The sequence below is a fragment of the Macrobrachium rosenbergii genome, chromosome 50 (genome assembly GCF_040412425.1).
Source record: "Macrobrachium rosenbergii isolate ZJJX-2024 chromosome 50, ASM4041242v1, whole genome shotgun sequence".
NCBI classification, from domain to species: Eukaryota; Metazoa; Arthropoda; class Malacostraca; order Decapoda; family Palaemonidae; genus Macrobrachium; species Macrobrachium rosenbergii.
This window is the reverse complement of record NC_089790.1, coordinates 12,810,001-12,831,414: the sequence shown is the minus strand read 5'-3', so window position 1 is coordinate 12,831,414 and position 21,414 is coordinate 12,810,001. Positions and strand designations below refer to the sequence as shown.

At 36.1% G+C, this 21,414-nt stretch overlaps 2 protein-coding genes across 4 annotated transcripts in view; one reads left to right on the top strand and one right to left on the bottom strand.

Annotated features, from left to right (window-relative positions):
• The window catches only part of LOC136832625 (zinc finger protein 665-like), a 184,673-nt gene that overhangs the window by 43,775 nt on the left and 119,484 nt on the right, over positions 1–21,414 (bottom strand). The window lies entirely within an intron of this gene.
• Positions 299–21,414, top strand: part of LOC136832624 (uncharacterized) — a 27,106-nt gene continuing 5,990 nt past the window's right edge. Inside the window, exons 1-5 of one of the 2 annotated variants that reach the window (XM_067093871.1) lie at positions 299–406; positions 4,865–4,949; positions 7,841–8,149; positions 14,720–14,971; positions 15,206–16,413. In XM_067093871.1, coding sequence (XP_066949972.1) covers positions 4,868–4,949; positions 7,841–8,149; positions 14,720–14,971; positions 15,206–15,228 — 666 coding nt within the window. In that variant the 5' untranslated portion in view covers positions 299–406; positions 4,865–4,867 and the 3' untranslated portion in view covers positions 15,229–16,413. Of the gene's footprint in view, positions 407–4,864; positions 4,950–7,840; positions 8,150–14,719; positions 14,972–15,205; positions 16,414–21,414 lie in introns of those variants that run through there. The other variant, XR_010851268.1, reaches the window with a different exon arrangement.

Genomic DNA, 21,414 nt, shown 5'->3' with positions numbered 1-21,414 from the left:
AAATAAAACAGTTATCTAAAAAAATGTTTGACTTACATATAGTCCACCTTCGTGTTCCATACACAGATCCCACCAATCTGTAGAAATTATTTCATATAAGCACGATTCAGGTACAGGTACGCACGTGAAAAATTCAAGCTTGAAAAACTGCTATCGAATCTAAAATGCTCAACCACATCACGAAAGAGATGAACAAATAAGACAGTAAAAAAACTAGGAGGGCTGAACGAGGATATCGTGAGAAACAAGGTAGAGGAAAAATGGGTTCTGATAAACATTCCCAATAACTATAAATAGGGATACGCGTCTCCTTGAATAGTGCCCCAAGAGAAAACGTCTCCATTGCACGAGTTGCTGACACTGTGCCACTGTTGACTGTGCCTACTTAGGAGGAGGATTCGCGGAGGTAAGCAAACGAAGAAAAATTATCTTATTTATTATAGAACTATGTGTCACGACTCAAGCTGGTTACCATCATTTATTGCATGATAAAATTCTGAATGAGCGATAATCCCAACGTTGGCCCTCGCCCATTCAAGCGCAAACTGCGAGGCATGAATTTGCTCTCCACAGAGCAGTTACATAAAGTTTCCCAAATACGACAGATTATATCCCAAATGGTTACGGCACATTCTCCGGAAATCGGTGATGTATATATTCCTTTGAAGTACAATGCATTTTAAAAAATATATACATGACTAACAGGTATACTTAAATACATTCTAAAGCTTATGTCCACACAAGCCACCAGAAATCAACACAATAAGGTGGCAACATAAATAAATTTCTGTCTCAAATTGGACAGCAACAAAGGGTCTCGAGTCAAAGGCAAATGTTACCAACTCAGTCACAAAGATCATAAAAGACTACATAAGTATTTACACAGTGCCTGAGGATTCACATAGCTGGGCTGCACACCTTGTATAATACCAGCTATTCTTCCCCATATTCTCGGTGAGCCAAACTTACTTCTTTTCCACACTAGTTGCATAATGCATCAATTCTCCTTATGACAAGAAGAATGTAAGTAAATGGGCACTAGTAAGGATTTATTTTCTGAATCTATATGTGAAAGGACAAATGCCCTTCTCTACGCTAGACCTAAAGAAAGCATCACAATTAGGGACTTAATGTCAAAGACAGAAACAGCCCTACCTAAAAAGCAAGTAATAATAGAGTCAGCAGTAGAATTTTAAAGCTTGGGAATGATTTAAAATAAGCCGCCAGTGAACCATGCAGTCAGAGAATTATCAATGTCCTTAATGTGAACGTAGGAATTAGTAACCAGGCAGGGTGTTAAGAGGGAGCCTGATATGAGGAGGAACCTTCCCTTGAGCTCAACAGAACAGAGACCAAAACATTACAGGAGGAGGATCAAGCGATGGACCTGATCAAATATATCGCCTCAGATTAAATCCTACCTGATTAAATGAGTGAACTAGTGTAAATCCTGCTCTAGCAATATACTTAGATTAAATCCTACGCTGATTACATGAATGGTTTTAAATAAAATCCTTCTCTGAACAAGTGAATGGCCTTGCATTACATCCTACTCTGGTAAAATACATTGCCTTAGATTAATTAAATCCAATTCTCATCAAACGAATGGCCTTGGATTAAATCCTACTCGTATTAAAAGAATGGTCTTAGCTTAAATCCTAATCGGATTAAAAGAATGGTCTTAGATTAAATCCCATTCTGATCAAATGAATGGCCTTGAAATAAACCCTTTCTTAGAGGGAGATAAAGTGGACCACCTCAAATGCAACTATAATATCTCAAACCAGCACCAATTAATCCAACATAAAGCATTTTGAAATCAGATCCAGAAATTAACTTTAAACATCGAAATGATACATCAAATCTTTTACGGGACGCTCTGGTATTACGAAGTTAGTGAACTTTCCAAGGTGAGTTTGATGAAACATCCAATGAAAATCCAAAACATTATTAAAATGAAAAGCCCAAAAGCATACTCATATAATACTTTGGAGTTCTTAAATTTTACCAAGTTATGGGATCCCAAGTCTGATGAACTCTTAACTCATAGTTGACAGATGAAGAATGGGCAATCTGAGATAGTGCAACCAGCAGATGAAAGCTAAGATGGGAATATCAAAGAAACAAGGAAGGGTAAAGTATAGGCAAAAAGCATTAACAGAAGTAGACTAGAGAAAGTCATGGAGAGGAGGCAGCATCACGTCACTGTTTTCTTTGATCTAGAGAAGGCTTGTGATACAACATGGAGGTGAGATAAGGCATTCTGAGGGTTCTTTACGAACGTAACCTGAGAGGCACACACACACACACACACACACACACACACATTTAAAACAGAGTATCGTGCTTCACAGTTATGTACAGAAGGATCCACAGTGATATACTTGATTAGCAAAGCGAAAGCGAAATGTATTTGTAAATATATATGCACAGCCTATAGCTTTCATTCATCCTTCTGTTGAAATGATTAACTCCACACTAGGGAAACGTAAACCATAGGCTTTGTACATAGTTTTGCAAACATTTCGCTTTACTATTCATGTATATTACTGTGGCCCTTTCTGTACACACACACATATATATATATATATTTATATTTATATTATATATATATATATATATATATATATATATATATATATATATATATATTATATATATATATATATACAAATACATACTACATACATACATACATACATACATACATACATACATACATACATACATACATACATACATACATACATACATACATACATGTTCTATATGGCTACAAGCTGCTAACACTGATGAAAGTCCTAAAGGGCAAATCTGAATATGAATGTTAGTAAGAAAGTCAGGAAAATGGAAGCAGCGAATTTTTTGTTCGGAGTGTCGAAGGACGAAGGAGGTCAATTCTGATAGACATTTGTGAGTAAACGTAATAGATTACGGACGGATGAGAGAAAATATGAATAACACAGTAAGTGAAGAAAAGAAGGCGCACATCACATTGGAACGATTGGAAAAGAAATGTTGTGTTTTATGACATGATACACTGGAATTCAGTAAGGGGTTATTAAAGAAACCCTTTTATAAAAGTCAAGTATGGATGATCAATACAAATGATAAAACAAAAGCTACAGCTGCAGATACGAGCTTATTCTGCCGTTTTTGTGGAGAAAGGACTGAGAGGTGTGAAAAGTGCTAAATCATCAGTGTAGGTGAAAAATACATTACCGAGTTTTAAGGTGGCTTGCTCATAGGGAAAGAACAGAGGACGTTAGGCTGTGAAGAGTGTGTGTATTTCTGACGTTTTAGGTGGAAAGAAGAGTGGAAGACTTAGAAAGAGCTGAATATTTAGAGCAAAGGAGGTACAGGCATGGAGGGCCCGTCGAAACAGACGACTGCTCAAATATATAATTACATGCTTATGTGTATTGGCCTCACGTGTTGCAAAAACTTAAATATTTGTATAAGAATATACATATGGATAAATATACAAATTCTTTGAGATAAGATGCACAACAAAGACATGAAAAACTAGGTCCAGCATTTTACAGTACTAGGAATAAGGGTACCCACTGAGATCCCTCTCATTCTGCCATTCTGGAACTAAAGTATTCTGCATGTGGAGCTTTTATTGGTCTATTTTCACTTACGTTTACATCTTAATCTTTACAACCTTAGGTGAACATGCCCACCATGCATTAGGCTTTAGTCATATCATTATTATTATTATAATTCAGAAGATGAAACCTATTCATATAGAACAAGCCCACAGGGGCCATTGGCTTGAAATTCAAGCTTCCAAAGAAATACAGAAACATGAGACCCCAATTATTGAAAAAAAAAGAAAAAAAAATTAGACAGATCACGCCTTTCATGGTGTTTGTTGTTCCAGCCCCTTAATGTAGGAAGTTTTAAACCTTGTTAGCCTTAATGACAGGGAAAACTCCGCCTATTTTCGGATATAACTTGCATTCATGTAAGCATGATAGCTTGAAGGTGGCGTTTCCTAACGTTTCTGAATTTTGGGGGAATGATATTGAAAAACGAGCAAACATATCGTCTTTTCACTTCCCTCCTTTATAAGTAATTTACAAAGATATTCACAAACCTCACTACTCAATACGAACTTAATTTAGAAATAAGTGTTAGATGGTTTTTACAAAAAAGATTGCAAATTGTTCGTAAATTCACACTAACTCCATTACCTCTAAGAATTTAGTATTACTCTCATGACATTACAACTTCACACAACTGATCCGAATTATCTATAAACAGACCACAAACACATTGGCATATTCCAAGTGTAGTAACAGAAATCATGACATTTGTCCCTAAAAAAATAAAATAAACAAACAAAACCTAACTCAGAAAAACCAGAATGGAGTGGCACAGTCAAAAACGAGACCAGCGCCAGGTCAGAGCTGCAGCCATCTGGGCTCATCCCCGGCTATATAATTTGGAGATATTTGATGACTGCTGAAGTAACGTATGTTTTCATAAACTTAACCTGACTCAGAAATAATTAATTTTATTATTACAAAAGCACTGAAGGTTATTGGTTAATTAAAGGTTATTCCGTGGTGTTAATTTAGCAAAACTGCACTACCGACCCCAGGTGACACCAGATTTCTTTCATGACACCATTTATAGTTTCAATACACATGGCTTCACATCACGTTCACTGAATGTAAATTTATGAATGACAGGTATGTTAACATCTTGAATATCACACACATTTAAGTAATACAATACACTGAAAGACTTTATCAGCCAAATAATACCAGATTCAAACAAGATCAACAACAGTTTCTTTATTTGCTTTGAAGTGTAACAGTGTACTATAAGTAATAAATTGTCCCTTCCTTTACAGGAAATGAAGTGGCTCTGGATCACTGCACTGCTCTTTTTGGTGACTGGGGTGAAATCTGGACCTACAAGAAAAGATGGAGATATAGGTGGGTAAATCGATAACGGTGCATCTACTCTATTTTATAGAGTACAATCCATTTTAAAAATGTGTAGTTACACTTTGATATTTGCAGACATTTCATAAGCAAAAAGTAAAAAAATCGTATAAAATTAAAATACATCGCTAAGAAATAGTATAAAATTAAAATACAGTTGAAATTCCCTTAGTATTTAAAGACTTCGCATTCAGTCATTTAAAAAATAAGATTCCATTGAGAAAAGTTATCTTATACCAAGATTCAATTAATCTGCCGTTTTCGCCGACAGAGTTAATTTCCACAGTATTTTCCTAATCATTTTCACATTATGACCATAGCTACACTACGGTGATGATGAATATATATATAATTATTTTGAGTTCAATATAGGAACGACATACACTTGCAAAACTTAGCCGTTGCCGCTAAGGGCAACTCACGAGATAAAATAAGACCTTTCCCATAACGGGTGTCTCCCTAGAAGAATAAGACAATGTCAATGATACATTTCCAATTTAGGCTAATTGGTGAATCACAGATATATCTCCTGTGCCGAAAAAATCAATACTAGCCTCATCATCACTGGCTTATCGAGCTCCCCACGTACCCTGCGTCATTCACCTCTACTTTGCCTTCTCAAGCTCTCTACATGTTGTGGTCTATCCTTCCATGTCTCTTTCACTACAGTTAGCCAGCATTTTCTACGTCTTCCTCTCCTCCTTCCACATTTTACTTTTTCACGCACTTCCATCTTTCATTATGAACCAACCACCTTGAAACACTAATCCATCCTATCACCGACAGTAACCTTACTACCAATCTTCTCCATATCTGTTCATTTCTGACCTTTTCAATTCTTACTCTTCAACCTTTTTCTTTCAAATGCTCCCAACAACTACACTTCCCTAAAAGAGAACTGGCTCAGCAGTCCACTGGTGCATTTCAAATTCACTACTGTTTACAATTAAGGTTTCAGTGTATACAATTTATATAAATGTATATATGCACTACATAATTGTATATATATATATAATGTACATGTAAATGCGTGAATAAATAAATAAATACATACATACATACATACACACAATATATATATATATTATATATATATATATAATATAATATATATATATAGTTATATATATATATATATATATATATATATATATATATATATATATATATATATATATATACATACATATACATATACATACAGTATATATCTCGAAGGCGAAGGAAGGGCACCATTGTTACAATTAGTTTATTATGCCGACGTTTCACGACAATTGCTTTAGTCGCATTTTCAAGGCTGCAATGAATAAAAAACCTTCTTACAAAGTCACATTAAAACATCGATATATACATAAAAATTATAAGTCAAATAAAAACGGGGGGAATAGGCACAGGACATACCTAAACCGTAGTAGTAACAACACTAAAATAAAAGTTTTCTCAAGAACACAGGAAGAGCAAGAAAGGACGAGAGAAGAAAAACATAAACAAAAGGTTAAGCAATTAACAATTGTACCAAGGTTGTTTGAGTATTTGGTGTTGGGACCGTCTTCTTTATGATAATAGATTCTAATATATTGAGGTCATTTTCATTTTGGGCTTGTCCTATTATAGAGAAAACTTTATAATTAATATCAGTTTTGCACATTTTACATGATTTCTTATATGTGAGTGGTCTGGATTAGACAGTTTACATCCAGTTCTGTAGCTTACACCTGTATGGGAATCTATGCGAATCCGTAGTAGCCTCCTCGTGCATCCCACGTAAATCCCACAATCACATCCTGGGCAAACATATTTATAAACGATGTTCGAAGACAAGACGATCCTTGAATTTAAATATCGATCCGATAGTGCGTGGACTCTTGGGTATCAGTTTCCTGAAAGACAAGCAGGAAACATTCCCCCTACCCGTCACTACCGCGAATCCAATTAAGCAACGTGCCCCACCTGAGAATATCATTACCACACAAGAAGGGCACTCCTATGGCAATGATGGTAACAAGACCTCAACCAAGACTCTGGCCAGGCGGTTTAAGCCAGCCTCCTCCCGCCAATCAACAACAGAGCTTACGATGGCGTCATGGGAGTCAAAGAATAATCCTTAAAACCACTTTAATGTCTGATAAACTTCGCATATACCACTACATTCTACCGTTTAATGCCAACTTTACTTTTGTGCATATTTTTCTTAATATTTCATAATTTCTGTGTATAGCCTACTTTCCTGGTCAACAAAAAAAAGTTTACCTACCTGTGTCCATACCATATGAGAGTAAGAATTATGAGACTAACTGCTGGGCAACTCTTAAATGATGTACGAGTATGTCGCTCAGTTAAAAAAATACTCAGAGAAATTGAGGTGAAATATAAAATTAACAATCCTGTTGTAGCCAATAAAAATAATAATAACAATAATAGTTTAAGTAAATGATGCTTATGTTCTATAATTATTTCAAGTAAAATACAACTGTTCGATATAGTTAGATCAGGTCGACTGCCGCAGCAGCACGTATATTTAACTACATCTAAGCTAATAATAAGTCAATCTGATATCTCATCCTTTCTTAGGAGAACGGATTTTTTTTTTTTTTTTTGGGGGGTTGCAGGGTAAGAATGGGGGGATCAGCCCTGTATGTCATTAAATACGATAACCGACGCTGAGAATAATGAAAATCTATTACTCAGCTGGATATCGCGGCTGTCAACGACGCTATGACGAGTCATATTGCAAAAAAAACATAATTACCTACCTTGACTTTTTACAAAGTATCCTATTTCAATTTCCTCTTGTGTCACCATCAAAATTAACTAGATATTTTCTATGAGCAAACGAATGTAAATGTTTACAATCTTTACCGATGTTGTTTCATCTCTTGCAGTGCCCAGAAAAATTACAAAAATTGAAAGAGCCGCAATGGGAAATGCAACATCCGCAACTGCAGACACATTCATGTTTACAATATCTGAAACAACAAATGTTGGTATAGCACACCTCATACTTGAGGTGCGCGCAGAAGGAAAACCAGAAACACCGGTCGAAGCAATCGACATAAGCGAAGTCAAAACTCCATCCTTCGAAGTCGACCTCTCAAACTATTTTGGAAAAAACGCGAATTTCCTCATAACTGCCAAAGATGACAATTGCACAGACATAGGCCTAGCTCAAGCAGACCTGACACCATTCCCACGTAAGTCCTGATAACAGCACGTTGGATAAGCATCTTTATTCACCTTCAACTTAAGTAGTGCAATCTAGGATTATTTCACAATTCAAGGATGTCTTACATGTTCATAAATATTCTTTTCTAATGTTATAATTGATTTGTCTGTGTTCAAAAAGTCGAACTATTCTCTGCTTAACAGAAATAATTATATCTGATATCATACGAATTTCTGTGATATTATTAACTTGTTTTTTAGCCGAGTTAATCCTCATCTATTTATAACTGTCTAATATATTCTTTTTCATTCAAACAAAAATCACAAACAGAAAATCATACAGAAATAAGCATACAATAAAATTTCTTCCATTGAAAAATGTGCTATAAAATATTTCCATTCTTTCAACAATCAACCGACATTAACTAAACCGTCCTCCACATTCGGAAAACATATATGAAGTTTCCTGAATGTTTGCTACATTAATCATGGCTCAGCCCAGATTCGAGAGCTGAGAACTTGCCAGTCTCGAAAAAGAATGACTGATTTACTCTGCTCCTATAATACAATGATGTCACACGTCGTCTTGATTGCCTGAAAGAACGAAATTGACGGAAATAATTCAAAATGAAAAAATAATGGTGCTTCTTCCATGAATTATTCACTAAAGACGAAAAAAACAGTCTATTCAAATGTGTTTCTTGAGAAAGGCTATACGATTTCTTAATGAAAAGGCCCCTTCACTATGAAAGAGGGTAATATAGGTATAATAGCGGACCATCCAGGCATATGCTAAATGGCTAAGCAGATTTTCCAAACGACAAGATTATGGCAACAGAACATCAGCGAAAGTTAACTAGAATTCCAACAGGCGCACAGAGACGCTTGTAGAGAATCAGTGATATTGTAGTAAATAATACCACGATCGATCACCTGTATGTTAAACAGATACGAACCAAAAATGCACAGAGATGAAGAAAGATTGGAAAACTAGCACACTATACACAAATACTAGAGAATTGGGAACATTGAAATCCAGCAAGTTATTAATATCGAATGTCCCTCTTCTTCCGTTGCACGAAAGGCTACAGGTTGAGGGAGTGATAAGGTTCTGTTCCATGTTAAATGGAGAAGTTCTCATATCCGGCAAGAGTTGTCTTTTAAAGTTGGTGATGGTAAAAGGCTCTCAACAGTTTAGTATATAGCCTATAAGAAAAAACTTGGCCAACCAATAACAAGAAACTACCCATGAATAACGTAAATAAAATTAGGAATGTCCAAGCGATGGAATATTGTGAAAATATCTGTTCCTTCAAGTTATGGTCTGGAGATTAACACAGACTTCTTGTAATTTATTTCATGACCTCAGTCAAGTAAGGAAAATTTTATAAATTCCAAGCCCAAATAACACATGTAGACCTTATGAATGTTCGTAATATATGTGATACGATGAAGCTTATTTCACGTGCCAAGAGGAACTCAACCCCAAAAACATGGTTTTACTGATGATATTGCAAAACCTGGTATGGAAGGGAGAGCAATAAATTGTGACTCATTTTGGAAGAACAATGAGTTTAATGAGCAAGGGCACTTATCAGGTGAAGCCTGAATTACCTCCATATCCATGTTTGAGGTGCATGAATTCAATCCCATGGCAGCATTTGTATTCAGTCCCTCTTTCAGCTTATATCTAAACAGGCCAATAAACGCGATGGAACACTTACAATAACATAATTTCCGTCAAAAATTATGGATAAAATTACGAATTCATTGAAAGTGAGCACTGGAGATTTTTTTTTATAGCTCTGTCCTCTCCAGACTGAATCAACTTTCTTGTACACTAAGTCATATCATGAACAGCCCTGTTCTTGAAAACATATTCAGGGCCTTTGTATATATAAAATGCAGTCACCCAATTACTCGGTGGTAAGTTCTGCAAGAGCAGTGCCCATTTTCTTTGGTCACAGCCCTTACCACTTTGTACTGTATGCATGCACTTCATCGCTTTCGATATCATTTCAAATGTCTAGGGGCTGTATGCCTTCTCGCGGGTTGATCTCTCTCTCTCTCTCTCTCTCTCTCTCTCTCTCTCTCTCTCTCTCTCTCTCTCTCTCTCTCTTGCACATACACAATAACTGATAATTCGTCACGGATTAATTGTGTAAAATTTTACTCATTCTTTTTTCCTTCCTTCTCCCAAGAAAATATCTAACATTTTTATATTATTTACTTTTGGTTAGTGCGCTTGCTTGCTTATCTCTTCATAATGGAACTCCCCGTCTCTCTCCACATCTAGCCATCAATATAATTCTCAAATAAATTATAATTTACACAGTCGGTCAATCTATCGCTATCGATAAATGATAATTTACACAGTCCACCATCCTATCTCTATCAATAAATGATATTTTACAATCTATCTATATATCTCAATTAATAAATGATAAGTTACACAGTCCATCCATCTGTTTTTATCAATAAATGATAATTTTTAATCCATCAATCTATCCCTGTCAATAAATGATGGCTTAACCAGTCAATCAATCTAACCAGTCAATCAATCTATCTCTATCAATAAATGGCAATTTACACAATCCATCAATCTATCTCTTTCAGTAAATGACAATTTATGCAGTAAAGGTCATTACTGGAAATGCAAAAATTTCACCGCCTCTCTCTCTCTCTCTCTCAATCTTAAAAGTATTTATTTTCCTTTTAGAAACAAGACTTTTCATTCTAAAATACGGCAGAGTCCAAATATTGTAAATGTTCCCTCCACATCCCTGTCGATTCTCGAATTGATCTCCGCGTTGAGCGTCGGTAATTTCTGTCGCCTCCTTCTGGCTAAAAGGAATAATTAATCATTGTTATGGGATGTTAGCCACATACAAAATATAACCACAATAAAATGAAAAAAAGCATTTTGTTATAGGAAGCTAAAGCGACGGCAGGCACAGGAAATATTTTCGGAACATTCAGGAAGGTCAGCTCACCCAAGAAAGTTGATCAAAACTCGAATCTTTCGCAAAACAGCCTATTAAAGTACTACCTGGAAACCATCGTATAACAGTACTACTTGGCAAGTTTTTACTAAACTAGTGAAGCCACTCAAAAAGTTAAGTATACCTTAGTTTAACCAGACCACTGAGCTGATTAACAGCTCTCCTAGGGCTGGTCCGAAGGATTAGACTTATTTTACGTGGCTCAGAACCAATGGTTACCTAGCAACGGGACCTACAGCTTATTGTGGAATCCGAACCACATTATACCGAGAAACGAATTTCTATCACCAGAGATAAATTCCTCTAATTCTTCATTGGCCGGCCACAGACTCGAACGCGGGCCCAGCAGAGTGCTATCCGAGAACGAAATCGACCCATCCAATGAGGAACTAGCCACTCAAAAGCTATCACTGCTGATGTATTTGACGAATTCCCACACTTTCCTTTTCACCCACATATTTAGTTCTATTCCGATATTGTAGTAATACGTTACTAATTTGAAGGATGTTACTATGAAAGTACACTGTTACCCTTTGAAACAATACGAAATTATTTACTTTAAATGTTATTTTAAAAAAAGCACTGTACAATATTCATGAAATGCGTTCTCGCGAATTACTTAGTCACTATAGATTCTGTGATTCATTTAAACTTATTCTTTCTGGAACTTTAAGTCAAACGCTTGATACAAAAATAACTAGATTTTCATGAGTGCAACATAGAGAAAATTATCTATATTTTGTCTTAGGTAGCCAGACAACTCGTCAAACAGATCTCCCCCCCCTTCTCTCTCGCTCTCTCTTTCTTTCAGTATTTTGTTTGCGACTTGTTAGAACCTCAAATAAAAGCTTATTTTCTCTCTCGATCACAACATTAGTTGCTACAGGGTTTAAGCCAGCCAAGTCATGATCCGTTGACCTTGGAGACCAGTAGGACTAATGGAACGGGATCGTGTGCTTGTTTGCGACACACTTTCCTCTCTTCTTCGTCGTATTTATCTAAATTAAAGTGTTTTGTTCCTGCAAAGCTGCCAAGCGATGCCGCTTATCGAAACAGTAGTCTTATGCTAGTTATCATCTATGGCCTTCGAGATGAGGTGCTGTGCGTTCGCATGTTTTCCATCTCTACGAATCATCTGAATTTTCAGGTCCAAGAGTGACATCATATGTAAAAGGAGAGGTTAACTAGCTTTTTCTAGTGTTTCCGGCTACCATTATGGAATATGTCTTTCTTTGTGCAATTTTGACAGAAATAAATTAGTCGGTACGCGTTAGTAATCATGCTTAATTTTTACATTCAAGCTTGAGTTTTCCCCTTGACCCTTGTTCCTAGCGATCTAAAGTGAATTTTTTGGAATACTTCGTACATCTTTCCCAAATTGATTATTTTCTTGCCGTTCTTTTACATCTGCATGATTAGCATTGATTTTATGATAAAAGCGCATTTCCACTAGTGTAACACAACATTAAATCATTGCCTGGTAAACTAAAACTACTGGAAGAGTTTTGCAAAAAAGATTCAGATCATTCTTGACAAACTGTTAGATGCCATGGGTACAAGTTCGCAGCAAGAGTCGTAGGCGATTCGCAAGTATGCCGTAATATTTCAAAGTTACATCTTGTGGACGATGCCACTGGCATTTTTAGATTTATTATCGACGCTGGTCTTCTCCCAAAAATATATTATTTCAGTAATTTTTTTTATGTTTATTGTTTTTATAGTAGCTATGTTGTTCATTTCATTGACATAGGCAGTTCCAGTTGTCACGATGCCACATAACTCAAAATCATTCATTCATTGTGGATGTAAGTCGAGCGACCCAGAACCGTCAAGAATTCAAATTCGGGAAAGTTTGTGGTGGTCCGAGATCATATTCATAAAAATGAAAATGAAGATTTGTGAAGGGTATCGAGACTATCAAGTAAATGAAGCTACTCAGTGCAATGCGGTTGTTGAATTACCAAGGAGCTAAAGACGACAGGACTTGATCTGTGAACGTGTCCAAGAAAGCTATTGTTATTCACAATAAAGTCTACACTCGACATACGCACGCGTCCGCACGTCTACCCACACACGGGGAGAGAGAGGAGAGTTCCTCTCTTGTATGTATTCCTGAAGACCGATTTCAAAATTTCCTTCTTCAGTTTCAAAGTGTCCTTTATTTAAGGGTTTGCTGAGAAACTGGCTGTGTCCTGTCGCAATTTAGAAACATCAGTAACACTAAAAAGAAAGTTAGAAAACAACAAACATCATGCAGCTGAAAGTTACTGCATGGAAATCTGATTTTCCCCTTAACCCAGCATGAAAACATTACATTACGCTTATAAAGAAGTTACACCTATCCCTGCCTGTTTTTCTCCTATGCGTATAAGCTAAGTGTGTCTTTGTTTAGACTTGACTATTTCACAATAAACACATCTGCCATACACCCTCTACCTTATATAAACCACTGAGTTTGTCCCCTGTCTGTGAACTGTTTTATATATATATAAACTTAAAGGATCAGCAGATAAATTTCTTGTGCAAAACGAGATAAAATCTATGCATTAATTGCAAAGAGAAAAGGGATTGATATGAGAGGAAAATCGCCTCACCAATTTAAGCCACCAGCCCAATCCAGCTAAGGTAGGATGGATTAGAACTTTAACTGACACCTGAGAAAATATAGGATATTAGTTTAGAACCAAATGAATAAAGCATCAAAATAAAATGTCATATTTGGCTCAGACAGCTTTCTGCCATTACGACTGATGCCTTCGAGGCAACCAGAGTGAGAACGATAACTCACGTCCAATGCCAGATAAATTTTCGTTAGAAGGACAGAATAAAAGGTTCCCGATATATCTTGCCTTGCAGAAGAAATAACGGTAATCTGAATATTGTGTTGGATTAAAAAAAGCGACAGCTGTGTACAGTTTTGTATGCTCTACCAATACCAAACGTCAAAGCAATAGGACGTAGTATGAATTGTCAGCCCTCGTTGGGATGGGTGGAATTAGTACATGCTTCCAAGAGGAAAGGCAAATGAGCTATTAACAATTAAAAAAAATACTCGAAAATATACTTCGGCACAGTCTTGTATAGATTTTCCAATACTACACATTCAAAAGTTTAACATTTATATATCCATGTGTCCGCCAAGTGAATGACGCCGTAATACATTTCATTGTGTCTTGTTGACATTTTCTTCGGAAAGAACGTACTGAATTACATTTCACAAACACCTGTGAAGTACTAAAAGTATAATCCTCTGGCCGCTACAAAACAAGGTGCGCGCATACACACACACATACGCACACACACACATATATAATGTGCTAGCCGGAAGAGCTTTACTGATTACGTACCCTAAGTCTAAACGAAAAATTTTCAACAAATCTCTTTTTTTTTTTTTGTTTCAACCATGAAGTTTCTAATTCCTAATACCACACCAATCAATGCATAATGCAAAGATTCTAATTTCAAAAAATATGAATAATTGTAAATTGCGTTTTCAAAGACTAAACTTTACCATTACTGTGAAGAAGTTCCAGCAACAACTGACGGGCAACTGCCATAATCTTACATGTAATATTTGATATTTCTCTCTCATTACAGAATTCCCCACAGTGGTTGAGACAACGAATTTGGACGATCCTCGAAAACCCTCGAAAGGCGCAATAATCAGACTGGAGGGAAGTTTGGGAAGTATGTTACTCAACAATGTTGATCCACTTGTCACAGGAGAACAACTCAGTTACTTCTCATTTTTAAATACGAAAGCTAGAGATCATATACCATGCAACAATGCGGGCGGCGTGCCAGTTTGTGATGTTAAACTTGATAATACAAAAACAGAGACAAAACATGGTGAGTAAGATATAACATAAACGTTCCAAATATTAACCCCACGAATTGAGTCTCTGCAATACATGGGAAAGAACACGAATCGTTATTTGCTTTTATTCTGTTATTTTAAAAAGGACCATTTATTGAAACACTGCTGTTATTCAAGTCTGCCAGTTGGTCATTGTCAATAAGTTTTATGTTTGTTAATTAGTAATTCTTCATTCATTTTATGTCTCTGTCTGTAATTCATTTCAGTTAGTCCGCAATTCTTGAACTAGATTCACATCTTCGAGTCAGTTATTCTACAAGATTCTATCAATAAATGTTTTTATGTATGCCAATCAGCCTTCCCTAAGGAGGACCTATATTTTTTGGTCAGTATATCGTTAACATTATTTACATCTGCTGGTTGGTCATTCTTTAACAAGACTTATGTCTGCCAGTCAGGGATTCTTCAACAACATTTATGTATGCCAGTCAGTGACTAGTCAACATAATTAGAACCTCTCAGTCAATTAGTCTTCAACAAGATTTGTACCAGTCAGTAATTTTATCAAGATTTATATCATATCTAACAATCAGTAATTCTTCAACTAAATTTATATCTACAAGTTAGCAATCTTTCCACAAAATTCATGTCTGCCAGCAAGAAATTCTCCAATATTTACATCTTTCGTTCAACAGTTCTTTACCAAGACTTGTACCTGACTGTTAGCAACAAGGCATAAATTACTTGATCCAGTCAGTGATTCATTTTCAAAATTTATATCTGACAGTCTGTGATTTTCAATTATATCTGCCAGTCTGTGATTTTATACCATATCTGCCAGCCTGTGATTTTCAATTATATCTGCCAGTCTGTGATTTTGAAACAGATTTATACTTGCCAGTCTGTAGTTCATCAAAAACATTAGTACCTGCCAATCACTAATTCTTAAAAAAAATATTTGTCTGCAGACAGTAACTCTTGAACAAGGATTATATCTACCAATCAGTAATCCTTAACAGGATTTATATTTGCCATTCAGACTTTCAAGAGGAAAAATGAATATCTGTCATTGATTGTTTCTTCAATTAGATTTAGCTAACATTTGCCAGTAAGTGATTACTCAACATAATTTTTACATGTCGTCAAAAATTTTTCAGATACAGTAGATTTTTACCATCTCTGCCCATCAGTAATTCCTCATGATTTACATTTGCCATTTACTGATTCTTCATCAAGATTTACATCTGCCAGGCAGGATTTCTTCAACAAGATTTACATCTGCCAGTTAGTGATTCTCTAACATGTTTTGTATCAGCAAGTCATTGATTTTTCAACAAATTTGCTATCTCCAACAACATGGATAACTGCAAGTAAAAAATTTCAACAAATTGTGTGTGCCAGTTTGTAATTTTGTAACAAGATATATAACTGCTGTCAGTAATGGTTCAACAATATTTATATCAGCCAGTTATTATTCCTCAAAAATTTTTATATCCTACACTTGGTATTCCCTCAGCAAGATTTATATCTGCTAGGAGCTAGTCAGTAGCTCTTCAACAAGATTTGCATCTCCAGTGTTGCAACTCTCCAAACAAATTTATTTCTGCTCGTCATTGATTTGTCAAGAAGATTTATAGCTACCAGCAAGTAATTCTTCAACATGATTTATATATGCCAGTTATTATTATTTCTTAAACAAGATGATTATCTGCCAATCTGTTATTCTTCAACAAGAATTGTATCTGCCAGGATATTACATGCCAACAGCAACTCGTTGACAAGATTTATGCTTGCCAGTCAGTAAATCTTCAATATGATTAATCTTCAATATGATTTACATCTCCTAGTCAGTGATTCTTCAACTAGAAATATATGTCAGTCACTGATTATTAACTAACATGATTCGTATGTGCCAATCATTACTTATTCAGCAAGACTTCTATTTACTAGTCAGCATTTTTTTACCTAGATTTATATGCGCCAGTTAGTGATCCTTTGACAAGATTTGTATCTGCCAGTCAGTGATTCTTCAAATAGATTTACTGTATATCCGGCAATCAAAATTGCTGAACAAAATTTTACCTCAAAGTTAGCCATTCTTCAACAAGACTTGTCTGTCGGTCAGCAAAATGTCAAGATTTATATCGACCAGTCAGTACTTCAAGAAGATTACACCTACCAGTCAAGAATTCTTGCCAATCTGTAATCATTGAACAAGGATTATATCTTCTGATCAGAAATTCTTCCACAAAGTCTTATATATACTACACATTCTTTATTCAACGAAATTTATACCTGCCAATCATAATTCCTTCCAAAATGTTTGTATATACCAGTCAGTCAGTTATGAAAAGGATTATATCTCCCAGTCAGTAAACCTGAACAAGATATGCATCAGCCAGTAGGTTTTTTTTCTAAGGACTTTTATGTTTGCTATTCAGTGATTCTTCAACAAGTACTGAATCTCCAAGTTAAGTAATTCTTCAAAAAAACTTCGTGTCTGCCTGTAAGCAATTCTTCGATAAGATTTATATCTGACAGGCAATAATTCAAATTCATCACAGATCATACGTACATACTGTTTGCCTGTTATATTTAAATGTGATTTATTTATTAGAGCAGAAATACAGGGAGTGACATATACGAGTATTTGCGTAGACTATACCAATCACATTCACCAAAACACAGTTGCCTCGGGGAAGGGTTTATAGTTAGGCACTGCTATTCTTCACAGTGATTATGCTTTTTCTTTCCCAGACCCGGATAGAGAAGGATGATGTCCGGTAAGGCATACGTCCACAAAACAAATGCCAAACCAATTATTAAATAAGCCACTCAATGAGTGTTAGAAGCACCTGGAAAATGCGCATAAAAACAGCGACCGGACTAGGATTAAGCCTCTAAGAAGAAAAAGAATTCGTCAAAACATGCATCCCTATTGCCATTGTTAACTGAAATAAATAGCGATCCCTCTTCATACCATACCAGTTTAAGCTTTAGTTTGATATCGAGTAAGGAAAGGAAGAACTTCATTTACTGCCTATTCAGATTCAAGGTTCCCAGTGGCAAAGTTATTGTGGTATTAAAAATAACTATGCTTACACACACACACACACACACACACACACACATATATATATATATATATATATATATATAATATATATATATATATATATATATAAAATATTGAAGGGAATACCGCTTTTCGTAATATGAGGTGGCTCAGGAAAGATAAAACCATAGATCAAAATCTCTCTCTCTCTCTCTCTCTGTATATTATATACATTATATATATTATACAGAGACGGAGAGAGAGAGAGAGAGATTAAGGTCTATGGTTTTATCTATCCCTGAGCCACCTCAAAGCAATTACGAAAAGCGGTATATATATATATATATATATATATATATATATATATATATATAGTCGGATGTATGGATAGGAAGAACAGTCAGCTCATCATTGACAAATTTATTAATAGCTGCGCTTCGGGATCACCTATATCCCATCTTTTCTGGCTAAAAAGATACCAAAAAACACTAATTAAAACTTAAAACAGAGTTTACAAAATTAAAAAGCTTTAAAGACTGAAAATGACTATGACTAAATAAGGAATAGAATACCTTCTGTAGTAAAGTCCAGAGGATGAAAGTTTGATGAGAGTAAACAAAGTTAGGAAGTAAACAGGAATAGGGGAGGGTACTAGGCTATGTATAAAGGGGTTGAAGTTAAATGATTATTGAGCGATGGAACAATTTTCTTGATAACCAAGGATTCCAAAATATTAAGGAGTGTTCCTTCTGCGTTGTGGTCACTATTTCAAAGTTTTTATAATTTATTAGTTATTTTTACAAATTAATGAATGATTCCTAATGTTGGACATTTCAGGTTTTGCTAGCCTAAGACCAGTACGATAGCTCAATCCACTGTGGCAATCTGCCTTCACTTTGAGCAACCGGCGCGTACTTCCGACATAAATCTGTTGCGGACTGCAACAGCAAGTATATTTGTACACCATCAATGGAGGGAGTCGCTCCTTGTGTCTAAAAAGGCTACCAAGACTTTTGGGGTTCTTCAAAATTATGTTGACCTTGACAGCTGGGAAGTGTTTGGTTATAATCTGCTTCAGATGTCGTAAAAAATCACCACCATGTACAAAAGGAAAGGAAAAGTAGTATTCTAATTTGGGAACATCGAAAGAAGGAGAGGGAGGGCTAAAACAGTTATTTAAAATGTCCTTCATTTTATGTTGGAATAAAGTCAAGGGAAAACAATTTTGTTGAAAATATTTTTTTAAAAAAAAATTTCGTTATGGAAGGAGGACCAATTAGAAGAAAGTGAAAGGGCTCTATGGATAAGGGTGGTTAAGGAATTTAGCTTGAAATTGAATGCACAGGAGCTATAAAAATTAAGGCAAAGACCTGTAAAAGTAAGTTTTCTATAAATACTAACTTTGAAACCTTCAGGAGATCGGGAAACTTCAGTGTCTAAAAAGGGGAGTTTACTATTATTTTCTTTTTCTAGCGTAAAGTTGATATTGTTGTGTAACTATTTGCATAATCTAAAAAGGAGTCTGCATGGTGTGGGTGTTTGAAAAGGACAAAGGTGTCATCAAAAATATTTTCAACAAAATTGTTTTTCCCTTGACTTTATTCCAACATAAAATAAAATACATTTTAAATAACTATTTTAGCCCTCCTCTCCTTCTTTTTCGATGTTCCAAATTAGAATACTACTTTTCCTTTCCTTTTGTACATGGTGGTGATTTTTACGACATCTGGAAGCAGATTATAACCAAATACTTCCCAGCTGTCAAGGTCAACATAATTTTGAAGAACCCCAAAAGTCTTGGTAGCCTTTTTAGACACAAGGAGCGACTCCTCCATTGATGCAGTCGGGCGTGGTGTACAAGTATACTTGCTGTTGCAGTCCGCAACAGATTTATGTCGGAAGTACGCGCCGGTTGCTCAAAGTGAGGGCAGATTGCCACAGTGGATTGAGCTATCGTACTGGTCTTAGGCTAGCAAAACCTGAAATGCCCAACATTAGGAATCATTCATCAATTTGTAAAAACCCAATAAATTATAAAAACTTTGAAATAGTGACCACAACGCAGAAGGAACACCTCCTTAATATTTTGGAATCCTTTGGTTATCAAGAAAATTGTTCCGTCGCTCAATAATCATTTAACTTCAACCCCTTATACATAGCCTAGTATCCTCCCCTATTCCTGTTTACTTCCTAACTTTGTTTACTCTCATCAAACTTTCATCCTCTGGACTTTACTACAGAAGGTATTCTATTCCTTATTTTGTCATTGTCATTTTCAGTCTTTAAAGCTTTTTAATTTTGTAAACTCTGTTTTAAGTTTTAATTAGTGTTTTTTGTATCTTTTTAGCCAGAAAAGATGGGATATAGGTGATCCCGAAGCGCAGCTATTAATAAATTTGTCAATGATGAGCTGACTGTTCTTCCTATCCATACATCCGACTATAAGACTGTTTTGGTTTAGCCTCCCCTGAAATAAGAATAAGAATATATATATATATATATATATATATATATATATATATATATATTATAATTAGCAAGAATATAAATTATAAAAAGAATTCGCTAGAAAAATGCTCCCCTTTTCGTTTCCTGTCTGCCGATCGATCGATACACATATCTGTCTATCGACATGCGTACCTACCTATCTATCAGCCTGAGCTGGACATTGGGTTAGCACAGTCAGAATACAAGGGATTAAAACCGATTGTAGGCCACTCCCTTTAAGTAGATAATTCCTTATTCGAGGCAAAAGTGAATCTGTCTGGCTGCTTCTTTACAGGCAACCCCCCCGCCCCAGCCGCGGACAACAGCTGAAAATGACTCAACTCCCTATGTGCCTGGACGTGCCCCCTGCCCAAAGGAGAGGGCATAAAAGCGACCAGCAGACAAGGGCTCGGCTCTCAGACGCGCTCTCGACGACATGGGTTAAAGTCGACAGACACACTCACCACCATGCCCCTGGCCCGACGATGCCCTTAGCCCACGACTTCTCCATTTAACCATGTGGCCTTTCAAAGTATACTTTTACCTTCGTGCACTTCGACCGCCAACCACGTGTTCCCTTCGCTGCTGGCCTGATCCATAACCCACTCCATTTCCTGGCGCTTCGTGAAGTTCCCCACGTGTTGCCCTCGCCGTTGGAGCCCCTACAGCCTACCACGTGGAAGATCGCCTTCGTCCTCGTGAATCGGGAGTCATCCACAGACCGCCTTCTTCGCTGGAACCAATTCTCCCTTATGGTAAAGTGCTCTGAAAAGACGTCCATTCAGTCATGCTTTTTCCTCGTAAAATTTACTTAATTTGAGTGCCAGTAATCACCGAATCTCTTGTTAACTGTCGCCCGTGCTACTCGAGTGTCGGCAGTGCTAAGCCATTATTAACTCATCGAAGCCCATTGGCACCCTCAGTGCAGCTTTG